At 41.0% G+C, this 26,968-nt stretch overlaps 1 protein-coding gene across 1 annotated transcript; it reads right to left on the bottom strand.

The window, feature by feature from the left end:
- Positions 1–533: 533 nt before the first annotated feature.
- On the bottom strand, positions 534–13,003 carry LOC133992900 (methylmalonic aciduria and homocystinuria type D homolog, mitochondrial-like). Its single transcript, XM_062431690.1, has 8 exons — positions 12,789–13,003; positions 11,955–11,996; positions 9,480–9,624; positions 8,932–9,149; positions 7,785–7,893; positions 2,331–2,461; positions 1,828–1,914; positions 534–856 (listed from the first exon to the last, which is right to left on the bottom strand). The coding sequence occupies exons 2-8, from the start codon at positions 11,961–11,963 to the stop codon at positions 662–664; spliced, it is 894 nt and encodes a 297-aa protein (XP_062287674.1). The 5' UTR covers positions 11,964–11,996; positions 12,789–13,003; the 3' UTR covers positions 534–661.
- Between the last annotated feature and the right edge of the window lie 13,965 nt (positions 13,004–26,968).

Here is a 26,968-nt window from a genome sequence, read left to right on the forward strand (position 1 = left end):
CCTCTTCTTATGTAAACATTAAAACATTACAAACAAGATGATTCATTTGCAGATTTTCTCAATGATTTGTTCTATAAAATGTCTTTAAATTGCTTCTTTTGTCCAACCAACCCAAAGATTTTCATTTTAACATCATATGAGACAAACCAAAGCAGCAAATTCTTACAATTGAGAAGCAATAATTATTTAATGTTCGACATCGTCATGAATAACTCAACAGAAAAAAGTTGCTGATCAACTTTCTGTCAAATAATCAGCTCTATTACAGGATATTGTTTGTCATCCACCCGCTGTCTCCATTTCTACACTTCTGCTTCACCCTGTTTCTGACAGAGTACATTTTAATCAGTACAATATAATTTTAGTCCTCTCCCACTTACAGTATACCAGTATTACATTGTCATGATGCAGTCACAGTGACGGTATAGCCTGTACTGATGGGACACTTCAGATAAGTTATAAATAATAGGAAGGAATGTGTTTGTTGCTGAGAGGGATCTGAGTCTAAAAGGTAATAGTTAAAAAACTTCCAGTGTAATCAAGAAGCTCTTTATTGTGTTGACATGTCACTCTGTGGGATGTGAATCTGCAAATATAAATCAGTCCATATCATTTTTATACAGCTTTAATGGTAACCAGTCCAGGGTTCCTGAGGCTGTGCTCAGCTGCCTTGCAGTTTCTTCATGATAAGGCTGCTGGGTGGTGCGTTGGTGAAAATTGTCCCCACAAAGATATGTGTTCCCCACAGAGAGTGTTGGATCACTCGGCAGCAGCCCAGGTCCTCAATCTGAAAGCCCAGGTGACGGTACCTTTCATCTGTCTCAAACAGCGTGTTGTTGGTGTACGAGCCAAAGAACTGTGGAGGAGCACAGACACTTCTGGTACAATTATCTGATCACACTCAAAACTCTCTTCTCTTCAGTAAAGCATTCAAGAATTCTTAATATAAGTTATTAGCAGATGCAGAAAACTATAACACAGGCTACATGTCTGTACTATAAGACAGCAAATGGTTGTTTTTTAAGGCACACATTTTTTTTATTTTTTTTTTTATACACATGATCAGCAGCAGTATGTACCAGCTTCAGTCCTACAGAGACAGAAAACACTTGGCTTTCTTGAGCACTGCACACTGCTGGACTTGTGTCACTCACTGTCCACTGCAAGCTATAATTCTGTATCTTAAATTACAAGTGTGTTATCAGATTACAGCTCACAAACAAACCTTCAACATAAAGAAGGTCTGTACTGGCTTTTCTTCAACATGAAATGAACAGTTCTTATACACTAAAGTATCAGCATTGGGCTGGGTTCCAATCTGTTCCAGTTCAGACCACTTCAGTGTATTTTATTACAGTGCCCAAACGTTTCCCCATTAAAAATCAGCAACTATTTATTAAAGAATAATGTTCTGCTCAACTTAGAATATTATCAACTGGAGTATACAGTTTATACTCTAATGTCCATTTACAGCACCTGGAGCGAATGTGCATCTTTTCATGCCTTCCCTGTAACCAGTCTGCAACTTGTCCCCTCATCGATGTGCACTTTGTTGCACAGTTTAGTTAAGAGATGATTAGGGAACTTTAAATAAATCAGGGAGTGGATTTTTAATAATTTAACTATTTTATAATTGAATTGCAGGGCAATAAAACAAGTATCAAGTATAGTCTGACATCAGCACATGGTCTTTTTTTCACGAAATTTGTGGAAAATGTGCAAAAGATTACTACTCTAGGTCAATGTTTGTACATTTCCAGCATTGCAGTCAGTATTTTTAATGCACAAATTCGCAGGTTGATGGAAATGCACTTTGTAGTATCTTACTGCCAGGCCTGAGGAGGGGTCAATGAAGTCAGCCCAGAATCCTTCTCTCTGCAGGGTGTAGCAGATGTCCTTAGCTCCATCAACAAACTGCACAGCAAAGAAACAACTTACTTTTTCAATGATGACATCAATGATTAGTGATTTGCTGTGTTCAGCTGTCAGTGTGTGACATATGTTCATAATATTGATTGCTATCTCCAAAACAGAGACACTGGGTATGGCTTTGTTAGATGCAATAATGAGAATATGAGATGTTTTCTCCACATTCATTTTATGGACAAACTAAGTTTATATTCAGGTTACAACACACCAGGGTTATCATTTGGGGTAAATACAAAGTCTGGTTCGACCCACAAAGCCACCCATAAATGAACATGACTTAAGCATTTACATGAGCATCACTTTGAAAAAGCAAAGAAAAACAAAACAAACCAGTATTTACAGGAAAAAAAACTGCTGTTCTACAGAAGCATCACGCCTGCACACTCCAGAAATGAGCTCACCTTGTCCAGCATCTGCTCCCTCTCCTCTTCCACCTCCACACTCCATCCCGTCATATTGTTCTGGGTCTTTTGGGTCACTGTGACCACCATCATACCAGAGGATGGAGCCTCAGGAAAAATGGACTGGAAATCTGGTCAACACATTATTAGGAGACATGTAAGTGTTAGACTTTGATGGTGATTAGAAAGAGAATCACATAACATTTAAATTATAGACAGTGCAGCAGAAAGACAGTAACACTTCTACAAAACGTTACTGTTAACTAACCAACTACATGATGAAAAAATAATTCTAAAAAAGGGAAATTTGGAGATTTTTCAAACTGACTAATTGGTCCAGTATTGTGAGCACATCAGCCAGCAGCCACTGAATGGACCACAATGTAATTATTGGAGGTTAATTGGGCATTGTCAAACTTTTTTTTGCCACACACAGACTCCGATCGTCTGACAAAAAAAGTAAAACACAGTTAAGCACAGGAACTAGCCGTCTGTGGCTGCATAATGGCTAACTGCAAAGGAAGCTATATTCCGGGCAGACTGCACTTTGATTTGTTTATTGCTGAGACTGTGGATAAGTCAAAGTCTGTTCAAGTGGGAGAGGAAACATTAGTCACACAGTGACATGTTGGTATGGAGCCACAGGTTAAAACTGTGACTGTGTGGTCTTGAGATGACTGAAAACTGAAAGGGTGTTTCCTTTGTACAGACTCAATAACTAAAAATACATCATTATTTACCCAAAAAATAAACTACACATAACTAAGACTAAAAGACGGCATTAGTTTATTATCAGGAAAAGTCAACATTCAAAAATAAGCAGCAAGCTGCATTGAAAAATGACACAAAAGTTAATTAATGAGCTGCTAAAGGAGACCAGACAACAGCACTTTACAACCATGAACTCTGGGACTCAAAAAGCCATCACTAATATAGATCCAAGTAAAAGACATATTGCTGCTGATAACTTAAAGAAATCGAAGGATCTTAGCAATTTCTACCTCAGGTCCAACACTCAGGATTTTTCCATCCAGTGCAATAAGGTTTAGAGGCAATATCATCTGACCCTGGCCCGCCATAGTCTAATTTGTGCCGCCACAGTTTCACAGTGTGTTGAACTTGTCTGTACACTCTACAAAACATTTCATCGTTTTAGGGCTGAGCAGTATATTTAATTTATGACATGTCAACGTATTTTCAAAAGAAATATAGGATGAGCAGGCACACGGAGGACTCAGCTCTGCCCTTCTGAGACAGAGGAGAGGATCAGCTAACGTTAGAATTAATGAAGTGAGGGAGCGCTGACAGTAAGAAAGCCGGTGAATCAGATCAATGAGAGATCTTCTTTATTTCCATCTGTAAAATAAATCAACTCTGATCCTGATCCTCTTCTAAGTCATCTGAAAGTTGAGTCTTTTATTGATTAGCAGACAGTTGGTTTAGTTATTTGAAGAAACACAATGTAGAAAAAGATATTTAGTGAAACAGTACTTTATATGTTCATAAGTAATTAACTAGTTGAACTTAGACAATCACTTCTGCTCTCCTTGTTTCACAGCAGAAATATGGGCATAGTCTTTTTTTGATTGTTTGATTGGAACACTAAAGCGACTATTACCTTTCTTGCATTTGACACAGCACTTTGAAAAAACTTGAACAGCAACAACCCTTCCTCCCTCCTTTGTCCCACCACCGCACTCCCTTCCCCTCCATTAAAGCTGCGAGCAGCGTTGGGCGGGACCTCGCCCCCTTGCGCAAGTCGGGCCGCGGCGAAGCAGAAAGGTTTCTGTCAGGTGCATTTAGACGCATTCAGACCCGGCATTTATTGGACACTGCAATAAGTAGATACACGTTACACACACGATCTCTCTGTCTGTCTGTGTAGACATTTAGACTGAGCAACTGAAATGAACTGCCACTTTGATGAGTCAAACAGGAGAGGAACTTATTTCCAGTGAAACCTGTAGATATGTTTGTAGTTCATGCTCATGTAATTCGTGTTTGATCTAGACTTTGACAGCAATGTCAGTGAAATAGTTGACAGACTGCACAGATATCTAAAAGGCAAAGGCTATTTGCACCACTGGTGCAAATATCAATGAATAGCAGAGTTTTTCCGCTGAAAACATTATCAATATATAACTGCTGCTGCAAAGACTCGAACCAGTCTCCTGCACTAATGACGGACACGCTGCCCATTACGTCACCACTTCGTTTCTACAAAGTAATGTGACAGCCCAATATCTTTGCTAATACGGAAGATAGATATATATAATTTCTGACTGTCAAACTGACGCTTTTATGCATTCACTGAAGAAAGATTATGAAAATATAATACAACTTTCCCGCCAGAAATGTCTTTAGAACAAACATTAGAGATGAAACCTTTCTAAATTCGCCTTTTTCTGTTGGCGTGGAAGATGAATGTCCGCCATGTTTTCACGTTGTTATACGTCTAAGGTGCAAATAGTTCAGCTGTGTGGGCGAGGCTATTTGTACCAGGGGTGCAAATAGACACTCCGTATCTAAAATCATAATAATACAGTCAATAAACTTGAACTAGAATCAGAAAACTTCCCTATAAGGTATCATGACAAGTTTTCTCCACTGGGTGGCACACTAAGACCACAAATGAACCTGGCTGAGCCAGCTGCACATACGCACACACAGTCGTTGCCATGGTAGTTAACGACTGGAGAGCATGATAACAGAGTATGGGCAGACAGAATGGAGATTTGGGATTGAATGGGAGAGGAACAGGGTGCACATGTGGGGCCGCAGATCAAAAAGTATAAAACATAGCCAGACCAAATTAAACACATCTATAGATGAGACTTGTGGCTACATTTTGACGTTTGAATGGAGTCTGTAACTGAAAGTATGCAGGAATAATATATATATTTTGAAAAGCCTGAAAAATCGTCGAAGATCCCACATGTAACGGCAAACTGCACTTCCTGTTGGATTTAGGTCAGTGGTGTCAGCGCGATCTTTCTACGACATTCCTATCAGGCATAGTGGCCGTTTTAGTGTTTCTAGGTGGCGCTAGAGAGTTCGACGTTGTTTGTTTTGGTGAGTTTTGGAGCAGGTTTAGGGGGTCAAATTAAGGCGCAAAGTGTCGATAGAATAATAATAATAATTTTAAAAAACAATACAAAAACAATAGGGTCGGCAGGACTCCCTTCTGGAGTCCTCGCCATCTTGCCTTTCGGCTCGGTCCCTAATAATTAATAAAATAATAACTTTATTTTGTATAGCGCCTTTCACAAAACCCAAGGTCGCTTCACAATTTTTTTTTACAAGAAACACAGACGACAACAGTACTGTACAGAAAAAAACACACATTTAACCGGCAAAAGCCTGCAGGAACAAGTGCGAGTCCAGAGTTGGTGCTTGGCGAATTTCCTGAGGGAGCGAGTTACAAAGGGTAGGAGCTGCCACACTAAAGGCCTTGCTCCCAAAGGTGACGTTTGAATGGAGTCTGTAACTGAAAGTATGCAGGAATAATATATATATTTTGAAAAGCCTGAAAAATCGTCGAAAATCCCACATGTACAGTTGTGACCAAAATTATTAGACCCCCTTGTGAAATTAGACAAAATTCTTGATTTCTCCATGGACATGGCCATTAACAACACGTGTTTGTTATTGTGGAAACAAATACACTACAATGACAAAAGTTGACAAGTTTGATTAGGATATTTTATTGATACAATGAGTTGAAACAAAAAAGGGCAAAAATGAGAAATCCAAAATTATTAGCCCCCTGGCCATTAATAGTCAATAGTGTACCCTTTCTGAGCCACAACTGACAACAACCTCTTAGAGTAGTTCTTTACTAGGTTGGCACAGGTCAGGCCTGAGGGATTTTGGCCCATTCTTCCATTGCAAATTGTTCCAGCTGGTCCAAATTGCGTGGTTTTCGAGCATGGACAATCACTTTGAGCACCCGCCACAGATTCTCAATAGGATTGAGGTCTGGGCTCTGTGCGGGCCACTCCAGGACCTTGGTTTTGGTATCCTTCAGGAACTGTTGGACCAATTCTGATGTGTGCTTTAGTCATTGTCTTGTTGGAAGACCCAGCGATGACCTAAGAATAGACTACGAGCAGATTTCTGCATATTATCCCTCAAAATGTCAACATCATTTTCTTTTTTCATGATGCCATGCACCCGAACAAGGCTCCCTGTGCCTGAGGCTGTAAAACAGCCCCACAGCATGATGCTCCTACCACCATGTTTAACTGTGGGAACTGTGTTCTTAGGGTTCAAGGCCTCTCCCTTTCTTCGCCAAACATAAGCAACATCCATATGCCCAAACAATTCCAGTTTAGTCTAATTAGACTAAGTACAGACTTCCAAAACTTGTTTCTTACAGAATTTGTCTCCTTGTACTTGGCAATGATGAAATGTATAGTGGTTCTAGACACTGTGAAACGCTTGGAAATGGCAGTATAGCCTTCCCCCTTATCATGAGCCTCCACTATCTTCTTTCTGAGCTCAAGACTGATTTCCTTTGTCTTTGGCATGGTGAGTAAAAGTAGTCCATCTCAATAATGTGTTCAAGTGCCCTGTTCCTTGGAGTCCTTTTATGCTGATTGAATGTTCAGGTGTTGTTAGGAAGCCAATTGACTGCACAGGTGTGGTTTGAAAGCTGATTGGTTAATAGTTTATAACTGTTATAACTGTTTATAGGTGGCGCTAGAGAGCCCATTTTGGCACTTTTGGGGTTAATTTTTCCATTATATCAAATTTATGGACAGGCCTGATGTGCGTGTTGAATTTGGTCTGTCCTGGAGCATGTTTAGGTGGTCAAATTTAGGGTCAAAGTGGCATTAGACTATCTTCCCATTCATTGTCTATGGGAGCGTTTTGGCGAGGGTTTTTGGGCACTTGACCTTTGCGGGCTTCTAAAATCCAAACCGGACGAGTAATGAAAAAGTTGTTCAGAACTTTTGTGCAGCAGGGTGTGCTAAGTCAGCTATTTAAGTTTGAAGCCGCCACGATGAACGCCCTCGGACAAGATAACATTTGTAGCAGGCCAAGAATCGTCAAAAATCCCACAATTGTCAGTGCGTGATTTGTAGGTCTTGATAAGACGAAAAATTGAGTTTTGGTTTGATCTTTCTACGACATTCCTATCAGGCGTAGTGGCCGTTTTAGTGTTTCTGGGTGGCGCTAGAGAGTTCGACGTTGTTTGTTTTTCCATTTTATCGAATTTTTCGCCAGACCTGATGTGTGTTCCGAATTTGGTGGATTTGCAGTAGGTTTAGGGGGTCAAATTAAGGCGCAAAGACGCGGTAGAATAATAATAAAAAACGATACAAAAACAATAGGGTCCTTGCCTCCAGGCAAGGGCAGGACTCCTATCTGGAGTCCTCACCCTCTTGCCTTTCGGCTCGGTCCCTCATAATACAGGATATTTGTGTGCTGAGTGGAGTATTGTTGCTGTACCTTTCTTTAATAGTTCAGGGCAGGACTGTATGGCACACTCCACACTGGAGGTATCAAAGTAGTGTTCAGCTCTGTTGACATTCTGAGACAAGGCTGGGTCATCTTTCTCCTGAAACACACATACACACAACACGCACAAACAAAACAGACGTCAGAAAAAAATACTTACAAATATTAGTGAGGACTACAGTTAGCTATTCAGAAAAATAATCCTCTAGTCTATGCTTTTTCACATTAGACATTTTGTTTCCCTTATATCTCATAACAGTCTAATTAAATGAGTTAGTAAAGGTAAAAGGCTTGTGTGTGGACTGCTCCAGAAAAACGTCCCATCAAGTATCCTTGGAGTTCTCTGGAGAGGACCTAGCATCAGCCTTTAAGCTCAAGTGTTAAACACAGCAAACAGTTACACAACTTCCAGCTTCACCAGATGACATGTATTATAGACATATCTAACAATTCATTAATAATTCATCAAATAGGAAATAACCCATAACGTTAACTTTTAAATGTTAAATAGGTTACCCAAAGGTCAAGGTCAATAAAAACAAGCACCAACTGACTCTTGAACAGTTTCTTTCCCAAAGCCATACAGACTCATTTATATATCTGTGCAATATTTTACAGACTCTTGCACTCACAGCACTTGATTTTTTTTACTTGCCTGCCTTTGTTTTGTTGTATAGTTTTATAAAAAGAGTAGTGACTGATTGTGTGTATGTTCCTGAATGTATGCAGTAGTTTTATGTCAAAATACCACTGTGATGGGCACTAGCGATTTCATTGTATTTTAAGTACAGTGACAATAAATGCATCTTATTTTATCCTAGAAATACTGTCGCTCGTACTTTATAAGTCCACTTACTGGCACTGCTAAAATGCATTCATACTCAGAGCAGGGGAGTGTCACTTATACAGTTCAACACTGATTCTGATTTTGTTGGAAAACGTGTCATTAACAGTCCTGCTGTCTGACACTCAGCTCTCAGCCTACATTAACCAAGCTGCTGCTCATGAGCCTCACATGTCTAAGCTGGATTTTCATCACTTTATTCTTCAGTGTTCATCAACATGACCATCACAGTAAGCAGATAGAGGCACACCATGACCTTTTTATGTCTTCAGTGACAGAACTAATGTTACTTACAAAGAACTCTGTGATGAACTGGGCCAGTATGAGCTCATGTCTCTCACTACTGGATGGGGCCGACAAGACATCAGGAACCGTCTTTAGTGGCGGTCTCTTCTTCTGCTCTTCTACACCTTCCAGATGGCAATCAAACCCCACATTACCAGGTAGCTGGAAGCGCTGGTCCTGGGGCCCAAATGGCCCCATGCTATCGTCAGGCCACACCGTCCGCAGACCTTAACCAGGGAAGTAACATTATGTAAAGTACAAGACACATGGAAATGCAGGTTTCATTTTTATGCATCAGGTGCACTCTGACCACCCAAACAAAATGTATTTTCTTACAAATCAACATATCAAACGACGAGATTGCACGGACACAGAACTCTTCTATTGTCTTTAATAAAACGTTTCCCACCTTTGTGCCCCTGTTAAAAACTGACCAGCCTAATTTCTATGTAGCATACCAAGGCACACATTCTGATAGATATCAGGCTTCTCATTCTTTATTCTGTCACTTCTAGCTGATTCATTTAAAATGTGTATGACAAGAAATAATGATGTACCCATATCAGAGGGAGTGATGGCTACATGGGGTTCATCAGAACCAGAGGATCCAGCTGCAGAGAAGGCTCTGGCTCCAGTCACACGACGCACCAACACTTGAAGACCAGGGAGGTAACTGACCAGCCTGGCTTTGCTGCACAGCATCTGAACACAAAAACACTGATGAAGAGAACTCCTCATGCACAGCCAGTATTATTGATCAGGGGCAGGTTGGTCCTATAAACATCTTAAATGAATCACCACACACTGAACTGCTTTTACTTTGGAGCGATCAACACAATTAACCTGTAGCTTCTTCAGGTTTGTTCTGCAAAATTGTACAAGCATCCACAGGTGTGATCAATACTCATAAGTCATATGACCAATCATCACAAAGTGAGCTTTTTACAAAGGACACAACAATAACCTGTTTATACAAGATACATCCCTTCAAAAAACATTACAAGATGAATTTTACACAGTTGCAAGGATTACATAATTTTACATAATATAAACCTCATTAGAAAAGGCTCTAGTGAACAACTAACTGAACAGGATAAGCTCAATTTCCTTATCAGAATGAACTATAGATCCTAGAGTTGTCCCTCAACACCACTAAATGGTAAGGGTGAACGCCAGAGGACTTAGTGGCTCATCTCTACCTAAGGGTCCAAATTACACAAGTTACAAAAGTTAATATTTACAGTTTAAAAGTTCATATCACAGAAAATACTTCATATGCTGTGTTTCATTAGGTTCAGTAGTATTCAGTTCAGTGTGGAGTGGTTAGTTTACAAAAGCATTAATGTTAGCATCTAGGTCTGTGTGAAACGAGAAAAGCATCTATCATTTCATATTTTGCTCTATCGTTAATATCATTGTGACGCAAATCACATTCTTTACGGCAGCATTTTTAGTCATTTGGAGTCTGTCCATCTTTCGTGCTAATTACGTTGTAAAATTCTTCTTCTTTATAACGAGTTTAGTTGTTGTCAACTCTCCAACGCTGTGTCTTTCTGATGCATACACAGAGGACTCAGCCCCACTGCTGCTGAGAAAGTGGAGAAGGAGAGGGAAGCAGGAAGGCGGCGACTATAAATGACAGCAAAACAGTAGAGACTGTCTTTATTTATGTTATTTGACAAATGTATGTGCACTCATTCAAAGCTAAATGGGAGAGTCATTTATGGTTGAGCTAATGTTGAAGATGGAAATGCAGCATCTTTATTCTGCCTTGCTGTTCTGTATAAAGGGGTACGGACACAAAATAGGGAGGACAGATTTGCTCCGCCAATATGCGGTTATAGAGGTAGTCAGTAAACAACACAGTGGGACAGGCAGCTGATGATGTTGTGTTAGCAGCTGTGGTCAAGCAAGCTAAGAATGAATGATGAGAGGGAGCACTGACAGCGAGAAAGCTTGTGAATCAGATCAGTAAAACATTATGTTCTAATTGTTTCACAGCGCTAATTTCCTACAGCACAGATACACACCCCCACTCATGTGCTATATCAGGATATATATGTTATCGAGATATGAAATGACTTATATTGGGAAATTAGATTTTGGTCATATCACCCAGCCCTGTTAGGCTCTCTCACGCACACAGAGTCCAAACAAATGATTTTCCTGTCCCAGCAGGCACATTAAATGTGAGATGATTAACAGCACCAGCACATAATATCAGTGTTTCCCATTCATTATATAGAATGTGGCAGCCCACCATAGCCCAATTTGTGCCACCAGTTTCATAGTGAGCAAAACATGATTGTACACTCTGCAAAACGTTCAGCAAACCAGTTTGAGCTGCACCAGAGCTACTCTGTCCTTTGTTTCAGAGCTGAAATATGGACATTAGTCTTGTTTGATAGTTTATCTGGAATATTTATGAACTGGTAACATTTCTCTCCCATGCTTTGTGGCTGTGACCTTATTGCTGTGTCATCACCATTCATACCTATACGACCAGTAGTTAAATTACTAAAGCGCAAAATTGTTTAGAGCACAAACTTTTTATCTTTTTTATAGATATAACCTCTTCATTTTGCTCTCAGGGTGCCCTGGAATGATGCATATGACTTAAAATGCGCCCCCTGACTCCCCTACAGGGTTGGACTGAGGTCCAACCACCATGGTCTCTCTAAATTCTGTGGGAAACACTGAATCTACTGTGTACTTTTATGGATATGGTTTTGTTTCACAGCGCTAATGTCCTACAGCACAGATACACACCCCTAATCATGTGCTATATCAGGATATATATCGTTATCGAGATATAAAATGACTTATATTGTGTGATGTGATTTGCGTCACAATGATATTAACGATGTTGTTCACCACCCAAACATACAGTTAACTGTTAACTACCTTTACCTTTACGGTTATGTCCAACTCATAACATCCTTCTTATAGTCTCATAACGACGACTACACACACTTTTGAATAAAAACATTTTGAAGGGGAAAAGTGACTACACACACACACAATGGACTTACACTGGCCATCCTGGTGTGCCTCTGTGTTCTTGCAGTGTCCAGCTGTAAGGTAAGCACATTCTCAGCTCTCAGATTCCGACTGTTCACGCTCTGCTTTGTTACCAATATAAATGACGTGATGCAACCCAGTGTCACTTGGTGTAACCAGTATTTTTTCATAAATATCTGATTATATACAGGAAAATAAATGTAAACTATAATGTGGAATAAATATAATCCACTTTTAGCAATGCAACACTTTGTTTTATAACTAATTTTACATCATTTGTCAAAACTTATTTCGAAAAAAATGGTTGTTTTTAGAATATGGTCTGCTCAATATTGACAAAATATTTAACATTTTAAATGTAGAAATACTTACATACTTACAATACTACAAAAATTATTTTCATTTCATGTTTTAAGTCATTATGTTTATAAGTCCACTTAAATACACTGTAGGTGGACAAAATATTCAACATTTATGATTCTTTTTTGGTCACACCATTTGACATTTTCAGGAGCATTCAGTCTTACTTTTGGTTAAAAAAAATGGTGCCAACAAAAAAACTAAATGTATATTTCAACAAACCTGATGCAACTATTTTTGAATTTCTCATTTTGCCAACCCTTATTATCACTGATCCAAATATGTGTTTGAAATACCATTACTAAACATGTGCTTCCGTATCATTTACATGGGATCGCCTATCAGTGTTTGTCAACACATTAGCGTCACATAATGTGACGGGTCACGTATATCGGTAAAACACTGGGAACGTTTTAACAAGTTGTAAGTGTTATTCCTTATGCTATCTAACTTAGCGGGCTAGCCGATGAGCAAGTTACACTTACCTGCTAATATAGAAGTCAGTTCAAACTGACACGCTGTTAATCAATGTCCATTTGCAGTGCTAGCCAGGACAACGAAAGACTGCATACACGTTTTCAATACGATATCGTACGATACGATGTGCTATTTTAATTATTCGTTTACAAACACCGTACTTATTCAAAGCAACATTTAACACAACTGTGGATACTGGAGACCTCCATTCACCTTGAATCTGCGCCTGCGCTGTTTTGATCGGTCTTTTTCTGCGTCCAGTGAAAACACGTATATAAACAGTATCGCCCCCCACTGGTCTGGAGTGTGAAGTCGACTTTTTTACGTTTACTCTGGCTAGTCGTGTTTTATGCTTCTAATCAGGGGCGTTTCTAGGATCAGACCTTTAGGGGGGCTCAGCTCCTAATGAGAATTTGACGTACAATGCCCTGCAAGTGTTCAAACTAGGCATGGGCCTGTATGAGATTCTGATGGTATGATAACCTTAGGCAAAAATATCACGGTTTCACAGTATTATGATTACAGCTCTAAAATGTGTAATTTCGACATGTCTGTATTTAAAAACAAAAAAAGAAAACTTTTTCATTGAACAGTCTTTTATTTTTAAACAATATATATAACATGATGGAACATTAGTAAATATGTATTTAAAATAAATAATACAAAATAACTGAATTCTTTCTAAATAAAAAATAAAAAAATAAGTACAGTCCTTAATGCAGTCCTTTAACTGAGGCTAAACCTGCAACTCAAGTCACGACATGAATGAATTATTTTTAGTGAAAAAAAACAACCTTCTTCCTCCAAGCCGTGGCCGTCTGTCTGTTTACGGTAGCAGAAGTATTCCCATACAGCCGACTTGGTCTGTTTAGACGACGGGGGGAAAAGTTCATGGGTCTCGCCTCCTTCAGCCATCATACAGCCTGCAGAACTACCTGCTTGTAACAGCAACCGGAGGTGCGAGGGGGGAGGGGTACTTTACGCTGCAGCTGCACGCGACCTGACGGACCTCCACTTTCTCTCTGACGAGACGTCACATAAAAAAAAACCCCCGCTCATACCGCAGAACGGTATGACGGAAAATATAACGGTTTTGAAACCGTGACTTTTTCATACCGTGGTATACCTTGAAACCGGTAACCGGCCCATGACTATGTCCAAATACTTTTGAGCCCCTGAAATAAGTGGACTGTGTATAAAAATTCTTGCAATTCCTAACATTTTTAAACTATATTTTTGTCCAACCCCTTGAATTCCAGCTGAAAGTCTGCACTTCAATCACATCTTGATTGTTTCATTTCAAACCCATTGTGGTGGTGTACAGAGTCAAAATTACGAAAACTGTGTCACTGTCCAAATATTTATGGACATAACACAATTTTACTTTTATATTAGACCAGTAGTATTATTAGTATTATTACAATGATAATAATACAGTACATGCAAATACATCTCTTTTGACTGAACTGGAATGATATTTACTCACATCATCAAAGACCAATAATTAACATCAACAGGTGTGGTGACATATCATCTAAATACAGCATGTGATAAGCGTCAAAGCAGTCTGAACATTGCTCAGTAGTGTTGGGCAGTTCACAGTGTCAAACTGTCATGCTGAGATGTGTTTTTGATGCATCTGCAGACTGCTGTTCTGTGCATTCTCTACACGGTGGCTGTAGAGGGGAACATTTTCTCCAGAGCAGCTGTTCAAGCTGCTATAAATAAGATGGGCTTACAGCAGGCATTAGTGTGATGTGTTTTATTTCACATAAAGTAAAAGTCATAAAAAAGAGGTCACTGGTGGTCAGGGCCCATTTCAATCACTGACTGGGCCTACTGGTACTTTATCCACAATTATTGCTGCTACATGTTGTGTGATCTACGGGTGTTGCCAAAACGATTGGTACCCTTGAATTTTATGAAAATAATGCACCATTTACCCTGATCAGTGTTGAAATTAATCAATATTTTATTATCAGTGCAGGTCTATGTTGGGCTTGCAATGGAACAAAACAAAAAAGTTGTGAAAATAACCGAACTTGTGCTTATTCTACAAAGACATTCTAAAATAGCAAAATTATTGGTACCCTTTAGAAGTTATAAGAAATAATTGATTTGTAGTGATACTTTAAGCAGATTATTGTGTTGTAACTGGTATCACAGGTGTCTTCAATCTCACAACTACTCATGCAGCTAGTTTGAAAGGATAAAATTATTCAATCTGCTGTTTTGATCCACAGTGTATTGTTCATACTGAACATGGAAGCAGAAGGAAAACTAGATAGTGGTTTAAAGACGTTGGAAAAAACTGTAATAGCAATTAAAACATCAATACAGATCCAAGGTTATCTTGAAGTTCAAGGTAAAATAGTCTGTCACTGGACTCCATGGTAGAAGACCCCACGGCTAAGAGGGAGACACAAAAATTGAGACAACACTTTGCCCAAGTGCATGTTGGCAAGCCACAGTTCTTCTTGGAGAATGTGTTCCTGAAATCTGAAACAAAATTAGAACTTTTTGGTAACACACCAACCCTATATTTACAAAAAAAAAGAAGAAAAGAAGCCTTCAAAGTAAAGAACACCATGCCTACCATGAAACATGGAAGAGGCTCAGTGACATATTGGGGTTGCTTTGCTTGTTGCTGTTCTTCATCTTTAAAAATATTGTGTAATCCATGTCATGTCATGGATTTATGATGGCACAGACTGATATCCCCCTGTCATCATTTAGACATTTTTTTTGATATTTATCAAAAATGTTTCTGTTACGTAATAAACTAATCGACTAATAATTACAATTCTATTGCTGTATTCAATACGCTTTCTTACGTCTCTCCTTTTTTTAAATTAGTGAAACATAATGACATATACACAACAGGTGAATAAAGATTATTTACAGAAACTAAAACAATTAAAAACATAGAGTTCAGTTGATCACATGATTTACTGAATGATACAAGTCTTGGTAGGAAGCTGTTTTATCCACTGGACGTGCTTCAGAGCCTCAGTATCAAACTAAACATTTCTAGCAATAGACCTGCTGATTGATGAGTTTCCTTTTTTTTTAAAAATGTTATATATTTACTTTAATTTTTTATATAGTTTTCACAACCACACCAAAACTAGTCTGAACTGTTCTGTTGGTGAAAAGAACAAATAAACCATACACTGTGTAAAGGTTATTCCTGCTCTCCACCACTCAGCCATCCTTTACATGTACACATACGCACAGTATGTCGGATGTGTCCTTGCTCACTATAGGAGGCCCGTGTAAGCTCACCTGGCCTGTGCCTCTGTGTGTGTGTGTATATGTATAATCCTTCTCTCCTGACATTCCTTTAGGATAACGAAGGGGGTGGAACAGCTAACACCCCCTTCGTTAGTTTCAGCTAACACCAGACACTGGAAAACTCCCTTCACTTTCCCTATCTGCTCCTTCATGGTCCATCCACCCTTCCAGGTGCAATGGCTTAATTGTATCAATGTATCAGATGGCTTTCAGAATCATGCTATATTGTAATTCTTCTGCTGTGTTTTCTCTGTCGTTCTTAATGTGTGCAGCATAATTAAACTCTCAGCAGCTCTCACCCTAAGGAACAGGATATGCTACTATACATATAATAGAGATCATTCCTTAAGAGCTTTTTTGTTTGTTTTTTGTTTTGTTTTTACAGCATTTCAAACATTTCATGGCTTATAATGATGACTTCGGCAGTTAAACTTTGTAAAATGAGAAAAAAACACAGACACAAACCCTAGTGGCCCATTTACACATCAAGCAGGCAACACATCAGCATTTATTTATAATGTATATTTACCAGCAACTCTAATGCTGCGTACGTCCAATCATCTTTTCCTTGACCACACTGGTCAAGGAAAGACGTGAAGGAGAAATCATAAGGGCTTGGGAAAAGACAACACAAAAATAAAATGACAAAAATAAGAAGACTGTAAAAAAGGCCAAGAGATTGTGAATGGAGCTGTATGATAGACTGCTATGACATCATAGCCCCAGAGAATTCTGGGAGTTTTTTTCCACGGAGAAGTTATGCAAGCCTCATGGACAGAGTGCAAGCTGCTTGACTAACCTGTGTAAAAAATATAGTGGTCAGCCTGAACTGTACAGAGAGCCTGATTTCAGCAGAAGTCAGCCGAGGTACCCAACGAGAATCAGGGCTTTCATAGACAGAATGAATGAGCTGCAGCTTCGTCAGGATGCAACAGGACAACTGCCTACTCACACTAAGACTCCATCCAGAAGCCACACAGCTTCTCATCGCCTGTCAGCAATGAATAAACAAGCTCCACCTCCTAGCCATCCAAGCTATCACTCGCAACAAGGGATGACATTCAGACCTCCACAGATCCCTGACCCACCAGCGATTCATTACCAGACTCAGCTTCCTGTTTCCCACATAGCTGACGTGCCAGCTAAACGAGCCACCGTCGTGGAGACTTCATATCGTGGGCCCAGTCCATCGATACGGTACTTCATACATAAGGACCCCAGTGAATTCTCGCGACTGAAAATAGCCCTTGAGAACCTTCTGCCAGCAGACGTGACCAAGCTGTTCAAATACCAAATATTGGTAGACAGTAAACAGCGTTACTTTTTTCAGTAATGAGTAATCAAATTAATTACTGTTTCCTCCGTTACAACGCTGTTACTGTTACTGCCCCAAAAAATGCGGCGTTACTTCTTCAGACCTCGCTGAAGCGGTTTTCGCCCGAACAGGCGCTTCTCTCTCTCTCTCTCTCTGTCACCCTGCCAAAGACTGGCTGCATTTACGGACAAAACCAAAGACAGAGTAGGGCGAAAATGTGACAAAATCTCCCGGAATCTGGAGCGAGCAAACAAGAGTGCGCTGTAGAGAGTGACTGCGCGCGCGTGCGTGTGTGTTTGTGTGACTATCAATGCAGCGTGTGTGAGAGCATAGCGTCCTGATAGCTCTGTGTTGCTGCTTATTAGACCAATCGCAAAGTATATAATTCAAAGTAACGTGCCCAACACTGTTGGTAGACCACCTAAGGCTGGAGGAGGCCCGTCTTGTTGCTGATGCTTACTTGAACTCTCCAACTCCCTATACCAACACCATGGCTGCCCTAAATGAGAAATTCGGCCAGCCTCACCAGCTTGCACTTAACAAGATAGCCGCTGTGATGAACTCTCCTGATATTCGACGAGGTGACTTTGAAGCTTTTGAGAGATTTGCACTTCAAGTCCAAGCCCTGGTTGGAATGCTCAAGACCCTCGGTACTGATGGAGATGCCGAGCTCAGGTGCTCCTGCCTGCTCAGCAAATTACCACCTGAGCTGAGATCGTCAGCCAATTGTTCCATAAACCAGGTGCGATATACACCCTCATTGATTTTTCAGACTGGCTTCAATATGAGTCCTGGTGTCAAGGCGAAAAAGGAATTATGAACACGGGCATCAGGGACTGTCAGAGCTACAGACCTGAAAGGAGAAAAGAAATGAGGATGAAAAGTCTACTACCATACTGCATGGAGCAGGTGAGCCACGTAGTGCACCTCTTAAGAAACCAACAACCCAATCACAGGGTAAAGGACAAACAGAAGTTCAATATTGCCCTTTCTGTGATAATGAGGAGCACTACTTGCGCAAGTGTGAGCACTTTCAGAACTTCACTACTGAGCAGAAAACTAAGTGGATCCAGGAAAACAAGAAATGCTGGAAATGTGGGAGGTCCCACCAAGCGGCTCAGTGTACCTTAAAAAAGCGTTGCAACACCTGCCAAGGTAGACACCCTCATACACTCCACGATGTGAACAGTAAACAATATAACCAAGGCACCTGCCTCGTCAGCTCCCTGCCTGGAGTGCTGTACCTAGACCGGCCGGGAGACAGTAACCGAGTAATCAAAGTCCTACTGCACCACGGCAAACATACATTGGATACCTATGCCGTTCTAGAAAACGGGTCCGAACGCACTATCCTCTTGTCTGCAGCTGCCAGTGCACTCGGATTACAAGGAACTCCAGAGAAGTTGAACAACTTGTCCCACCTCAGCAGTGCCTATTCACATCACTTGATCCGAGAGGGCCAATCATGGTACATCCCTCACCACCTGGTAGAGCGCAACGGGAAACCTTGCATTGTGTTCAATTGTTCCTTCCAACACAAGGGGCTCAATCTAAATGAGTCTTTGCTGCCGGGACCAGTCTTGGGACCAACACTTATAGGAGTACTCCTTTGGTTTCGAGAACATGCCTTCGCCATCAGTGGTGATATAAAGGGGATGTTCCATCAAGTTCATCTCCTCCCTGAGGACAGATCCCTCCTGAGATTCGTGTGGCAGGGAGCGAATGCAGCTGCAGCACCTGAGGTCTATGAGTGGCAGATGCTCCCATTTGGTGCTACATGTAGCCCATGCTGCGCCACATTTGCCCTCCAAAGCATGTTTTTGACCACAGCCAACCTGGGGATGACGTACGGTTCTCTGTGGAGAGATGCTTTTACGTTGACAACTGCCTCCAGAGTCTACCTACCAAAGAGGAGGCAAAACAACTGGTCATCAACCTGAGGGATCTGTTGGCATCTGGTGGATTTGAAAAACGCCAGTGGGCCAGTAACGCGGCAAGTGTGGTGGAATACCTACCCAAGGAGGCGAGCTCTGACAGCATTGAGCTGTGGCTAGGCCCAGACCATGCAGACCCCCAAGAATCAACCTTGGGTTTGAGGTGGCAGTGCTCAGATGATATCCTTGGGTTCAAGCACCGTCTGGTTGACTTTGGTGCACCTACCCTCCGCAATGTGTACAGAATGGAGGTTATTGAAGTTGTTGGGATCAGAACCAGGTTTCTTCAGAATAGGTGATACAGCCGCATATTTGAGAGATGATGGAACAGAGCCAGAGGTTAGCGAGGAGTGAATGATGGCAGTTATCAGGGGCAACAGAGAGGGAAGGCATGCAGTGACTAAAGAGGTCGGCAGTGGGTCGAGCTGGCAGGTGGATGTTTTAGATTTCAGGATGAGGTCAGAAAATTACAATAGGAGAGGGGGGTTGGAAGCTTGAGAACAGTTGAAAGAGGGGGGCATAAGAAGCCAGAGGAGACGGATTGGAGGATGAGTGAGGGGTCAGTTGCTGGTGGATCTTACTTATTTTTTCATTAAAAAATGTCATTAGGGAGTTACAGTGTTCTGTGGAGTAGAAATGGGGGCGGGGGAGAGTCCGGGGGGCGTAGTGTTTTGTCCAGCACTGAGAATAGGGCTCTGGTGTTCCCATCACCAGCACTGATCAGACCTGCATAATATTGGGATTTGACTGAGGAGAGGGTGTTTTTGTAGTAAACGATGTGGGAGTGGTACATTTCCTTGTGAACAGAGAGTCCAGTTTTCTTGTAGAGCCGTTCAAGTTGACGTCCTTTGGTTTTGAGTTGTCGTAGAAGAGGTGAAAACCAGGGTGCTGAGTGGGTGAATGATACAGTCCGAGTTTTTACAGGGGCAAGTGAGTTCAACAGAGTGTGGAGATGATCATTGCGGAGGGTAACCAGTTGATCAGGGGGGGAGGAGTAAATTAAGCTGGGGAGGCTGTCAATACCTGAGGAAAGAGCTGCTAAATCAATGTTTTTGATATTACGGAAAGAGATAAGATGTGACTGTTTAGTTTTGGACAGTTTTAAGCTGGAGTATGTAATGTAATGTAATTAACATGTGATCAGAGATGGGAAGATCATCAGCGGAACAGTTAAAAGGAGTGACACCAGAGCAGCAGACCAGATCCAAGATATTGGATCTCCAGAGTTTCAAAAGATGAATATGCTGGAATTGTAACAGGTGAAACCTTCCAGGTCTCGTGGTTTGTAAACTTGCCACTGCACAGATGGGTCCAGAGGTGCCAACTTGACTCCGGAGCCACCTTCAACGTGATGAGCATGAAAGACAAGATGAGACTGGCACCTAGAGCGCCTCTTCAGAAAAGTCTCACCAGACTGAGGCTTTACAATAGTGAGTGGATGAGCTCAATGGGCGTGTACAGCACACAGTGTGTCATCAGGGGCAAGACACACAGACTGGACTTTGAGATTGTTGTACCAGCCAGAGGCCCTTGCTTTCAGGGGAAACAAGCGAGAGACTTGGCCTGATGCGTTTCACCATTCCCGAAGAACTGAACAAAGTGGAGCACTGCAAGACAGGTGAGCTAACCAGAGACTGTCTCGTTAACACTTACAATGACGTGTTCACCAGCCCAGTCGAGTCACTACCGGGTGATGTTCACTTCGAGTTGGATGGCACTGTGGCTCCTGTCCAGTGTGCACCGAAGAATGTCCCAGTGGCCCTCAAGGCGGCTGTTAAGGCGCAGCTGGACCAACATGAAAAGGATGGTCACTTAACCACAGTCACTCAGCCCACAGACTGGATTAGCAATCTGGTCATAGTGAAGAGGCTGGACAAATTGAGGCTCTGCATCGACCCTAAGCCCCTTAACCGAGCCCTGAAGAGGTCCCATTACCTCATGCCCACTTTAGATGACGTTCTGTACAAGCTGCCAAAGGCACGCGTCTTCACCCTGTAGGATGGGCACGACACATTCCTGCAGTGTCGCCTGGATGAGGAGAGCAGCCTGGATGAGGAGAGCAGCCTGATGACGATGTTCTGGACGCCGTGGGGAAGAAAGCGATGGCTGAAGCTCCCTTTCGGCGTGTCAGTCGCACAGGAGCTGTACCAGAGGAAACAACATGAGCTGCTGGTTAGAAGGGATTGAGCCCATAGCTGATGACATCCTCGTAGTCGGCTGTGGGGACACGGAGGGGGAAGCTGTACGCCACCACGATGCAAACCTCATTGCTCTGATGGACAGATGCAGGGAAGTGAAGCTGAGGCTGAGCCTAAAAAAGCTGCAGTTTCGTGTGAAGGAGGTCCGCTTCCACGGCCACATACTGTCGGCAGAGGGCCTGAAAGCTGACCCCAAGAAGGTCAGGGCGGTCATAGACATGATGATTAACAATTTATCGAGATTCATGCCCCGCTTTTCAGAGGTGTGTGAACCGCTGAGGAGGTTGCCGGACAAAGAGGTGCTGTGGCACTGGTTGCCCAAACATGATGCTGCTATGAAGGAAATCAAGACGCTGGTCACAGTGGTGCCAGTACTACGTTACTATGATGTTAGCAAGCCGGTCACCATACAGAACGACTCCAGTCAGACTGGATTTGGCTGCTGCCTGCTTCAGGGCGGCAGCCGGTCACGTTCGCCTCCCGCACGTGACCCAGACGGAGCCACCACCACTACTGGGCATTCAGAGATGAAATAAGCGCACAGGACGGTGTGCTTTTTAGGAGCCAGCGCGTCGTCATTCCGAAAGCTATGTGTCCTGAGATACTGAGACGGATCCACTACAGCCACGTGGGGGGGTGAGGCTTGTTTCAGACAGGCCCACGATACTCTTTACTGGCCAAACATGCAGGGAGAAATCAAAGACTGTGCAGTGCAGCAGTGCTCAGTGTGTAATGAGTATGCACACGAGCAACAGAAGGAGACCATGATGTCACACCCGCTGCCCGCACGTCCCTGGCAGCTGGTGAGCATGGACCTGTTCAGCTACGCAAGGCAGGATTTCCTGCTCATGGTGGATCACTATTCTGACTTCTGGGAGATCGATCTACTTCCAGACCTGTCAGCAGAAACTGCCATCAGAAGGTGCAAGGCGCAGTGGGCATCATTTTGATCGGTGCCAAGAAAGTTGTTTTAAAAGGAAGCTGATTGGTTGAAATTTACTCGGCCAAAGGGGAATTCTCACTTTGGCCGAGTAAATAAAAAATAAATAAAGTATAAAAAGAAACATTCATCTGAGATGTGTGTATGTGTTCTGGTTCCGGGTGTTTATTGTCGACAATAAAACACATTCAGCTGAATGACTCCTGGTGATTTCTGATTGAATATTTTGAGACTCCAACATCTCCAACAAGTATTAGAGATTAATTTGTTACAACAAGCGAAGTAGAATCTCGCTCGAATGAGAGCATGGGTATACCCAGGCTAGTTATACTGCACAATAAGACATCTTGGGTTCTTCCTACTTGTTGTAGCCATGATTGTACTGCTCGCTAGAGGTGCAGGACACGCTTGTGCGGTAAAAAATGAACCTCAGTGAGTAAAAATGTGAGGAGAGCAAAAAATGGCCAGAACTCCTTGGGGATACACTGTATTTATATGATGAATGTGAACAAACAACTGTGTTTGTTTCTGAATTGCAGCTTGGAAAGAAAGGCGGATCTGTGCACATCCACCAGCACGCTAGCACCTTGAGTACAAGTAAAACTCAAGCAGCATCTGTGCTCTGGAGAATAGGCTTATTTGATATGAAGTGCAGAAAAATAAGTTGCACACAATTTTAAAACAAGACAATGATCTATTCTCAGTCGAGGTTAACTTAAGTTAGTTACAACTTTGGACTAAAGGAGGATATTGCAAGCAATGGATTGCAGCAATGACTATTGGTTAAATATTGATTTTAAAATGTTAATTAGTTAATAGTTAGGCAATATGGATGCACATCTCTCACAGTAAATAAGAACAGAATATTCAGCCAAGCTATCGTATAAATTGTATTTTATATTATATTATATATTTTATTTTATTTTATATGTAGTAAACTAAATATTTATTTGAATATTATATTTCTTATATTTGTTAATGTAATATTTATTATTTGAATGTTATATGTTATCAGATTTCTTATTTGAATATTTGTTTACATTTTATATTTCTTATATTCAATAAATATTGTTTATACTTCATTCTGTTGTGTATAGGTCTACTTGTTCTTAGAATGACAGTCAATCAATCTCAATCAATCTTTATTTGTATAGCGCCAAATCACAACAAAAGTCATCTCAAGGCACTTTACACATAGAGCAGGTTCTAAACCGTACTCTTCAGGTTTTAATTTTAAAGAGACCCAACATTCCCACATGAGCAGCACTTGGCGACAATGGCAAGAAAAAACTCCCTTTTAACAGGAAGAAACCTCAGAACCAGGCTCAAAGTGGGAGAACATCTGCCTCGACCGGATGGGGTAGAGAGGAGAGAGAGCAAGAATAGGAGAGAGAGAGTAGCACATAGAAAATCAACATTGAAGCTAGAAGGTCCGGGACTGGAATCTGTCATCCGGACGTCTACAGACCCAGATTGCCTGTGAGACAAAAGGCACAGACAACTCCGGGGAAGAAGTTTAGGTTATTGAATGAATCAATAGTTCATGAATGTTAATGGATATAGATGGATGGATAGAGAGAGAGAGAGGAGGAGAGAGGAGCTCAGTGCATCATGGGAGTCCCCCGGCAGTCTAAGCCTATAGCAGCATAAACTAGGAGCTGGTCCAGAACAGGCCTGGCCGGCCCTAACTATAAGCTTTATCAAAAAGGAAAGTTTTAAGCCTACTCTTAAAAGTAGAGAGGGTGTCTGCCCTCTGGACCGAATCTGGGAGATGGTTCCACAGGAGAGGAGCCTGATAACTGAAGGCTCTGCCTCCCATTCTACTTTTAGAGATACTAGGTACCACAAGTAAGCCTGCATGCTGGGAGCACAGTGTTCTAGTAGGTACATAAGGTATTATAAGCTCTTTAAGATATAATGGAGCCTGACCATTAAGAGCTTTGAAAGTGAGGAGAAGGATTTTAAATTCTATTCTGGATTTTACAGGAATCCAATGCAGTGAAGCTAAAATGGAGTAATGTGATCTCTCAGTGAATTATCCGGTCTTCCCGGGACTTGTAAAGACACAACAGGGGTAAAATCCCCTGGTTAAATGTTGAATAATATAGCGTTTATATTCTTGGATTACTGGATTTTAATCAACAGATTAAATATCGGAGGTATTTTAAAACTGCTGTGAGACTTGGTTGCGCACTGATTACTCGTGTTACTACATGTATTTAAATTCATATGATATCATACGAAAAGAAGTGCACAACTTTTCATACGATATCATAGAACAGAAGATCAGGATATGTTGAATCATGTCATGTATCAACAACCCAGTCACCTTTAAATGAACATTATTACAGGCCCTAAGGTCATAGAGAGACACTAATCCTGTTTTGGAAAAGGATTAGAAATTATACTTGAGGATATAAAGCCTGCAGAATGTAAATGCTGTCTGGGTAAGAGGAGAAGGAAAAAGAGATGGGATGCTTTCCTTTCTATTGTTGAAGTTGTTTCCAGATTAAAACATTAGCTAGCTAAACCTCATTTGTCCACCTGGGACACTGAATATACAAAATAAAATATTAACCTGTGATCCACAGAGTCACTTGAAGCAATGTGTATGTGTGGCACCCTGGACATTTCACAAGCTAAGATTGTTTCCAGAATTGTTGTTGTGTTAGTTTGTGTTATTAACTTAGTCCCCCACCATTCTTCTGGTCATTATTTTTTAAAATGCTTTGTGTAAATAGGAGAACACTAACCTGATTTCAGTTTAGCTATACTACTTTTTGCCAATAGATGGCGGCAGCAGCCCTGTTAACGACTAGCTGTAATCCTTCGTTAACACACAACAGGCAGGAGTGGAAAATGAAATGTAAAAAGCATCATTTGATGTTACTAGTTATCTCATTTGCACCTATATGTTTAAATATATTTAGGATGTTATGAGTTGTATCTCCACCAGGATACATTGCCCTATAAACAATTGAATGTTTTATTTAATATAGAAAAGTGATACATTATTGCTTTCATTTGTCATTAATATCACACATACTAGTTTCTAAAGTGAGTTTTATCATTTCTATCAAAGTATAGGCCTACAATAAGCTTCAATAATACCAATTCAAGGCACATACAATTGAACAACCACCTTAACCATCCTAACAAGTTGTTAAAGACTCTGTATCTCCTGGTGCATGTTGCCTGTTTAAGGGTTAAAGGAAGTTGGCTTAGTCATACTATGACAGTCACAGTTACAGCAGCATGATCGAACACTCATGAGACTGTTTTTTTGTTTTGAGACAAGTATACAAACACCATATATATATCCTCCAGCATACTTTCACATACACTGAAAGTTAAATTCACTTCAATCCAGTATTATTTATATAGCACCAAATCACAATAGAAGTTATCCCAGGGCACTTTTCACACAGAGCAGGTCTCGAACATACTCTTTACTTTACAGAGACTCAACATTCCTCCATACCACTTGGCAGTGGCAAAGAAAAACTGTAGAAGCATTGCTTTACTGTAGGTTAACATACAGGTTTTGATTGTTTAGCATTGTTTTATTATATTAACATTTGTATTTATGGTTCAATCAAGACACACTAGTACTAACCCAAACCCTATTACTTACCATGCTCCCCATGTTTTCAGGAGAATGTCTTCCTGCTTTTCAGCTCTCATTGACATCATCATGGTTGGACCAAGAATGGGGGGATTTATTGTATTGAGATAAATATTTATTTTTATTTTACATTATTATGATTTTGTACTCAGTCCTAGTTTATGGTGAGGATTAAACAATTTTAACAGCTGCCGTCTTTGTATCATGTGGTATGAGGGAAATATGGTTCTGCTGATGAACTGGAGTGTATTTAGGGGGTGAGTTGTCGGTTAAGGGAGGGTAAAACAGAACACAGAAAAAAAGGATGTCACTGAAGAAGTCTCTGAGTCTGCCTCCTGTCATCTTTCTTGATACTCGAGCTAAGCTTCCACACAAGACGAAACCATGTCCCTTCTTTCCAGTGTCACTGTAATATAGTACGATTAATTAATAAAAAAAAATTTGCTAGTGTAAACTGTACAGCTTAGCCCCAAACAGAACTGCTGTCATAAGTACCATCATTTGTCTCTCTCCCCCCACCACCCTTAAGAATAAGAGATCAGCAACATCCTCCTGCAGGAATCTCTTATCTGAAAATACAGCTGCCTCTGCTGATGAAGCCTCTGCTGATGAAGCAGATAAACACTGTTCAAATGAATCACCGAGAGGTCAGCAGGCAGAATAAACTGGCAGATTTATTGTCTCCATGTTCAGTCTGCAGCATGGAAAGTCAGTAGAAAATCATTGACAGCAGCAAACACAAGTGTAACGTACAACATGACATGAGCTGCTCATCACATAGGAATTATTTTAGTTAATGCTTATATTTGTTAAAAAAAACAAAATAAAACTTAATCTTGAACATGAAAACTGAGGTTTTCATATACATAAATAGTACATCTA

The sequence above is a fragment of the Scomber scombrus genome, chromosome 13 (genome assembly GCF_963691925.1).
Source record: "Scomber scombrus chromosome 13, fScoSco1.1, whole genome shotgun sequence".
Lineage (NCBI taxonomy): Eukaryota > Metazoa > Chordata > Actinopteri > Scombriformes > Scombridae > Scomber > Scomber scombrus.

What these genes read in the sequence shown, in the direction of transcription:
- LOC133992900 (XM_062431690.1), bottom strand. An exon ending in CCCTGAACTATTAAAGAAAG is followed by an intron (nt 2,462 to 7,784) that starts GTACAGCAACAA and finishes TGTGTTGACCAG; the next exon opens with ATTTCCAGTCCATTTTTCCT. An exon ending in GGGAGCAGATGCTGGACAAG is followed by an intron (nt 1,915 to 2,330) that starts GTGAGCTCATTT and finishes TTTGCTGTGCAG; the next exon opens with TTTGTTGATGGAGCTAAGGA.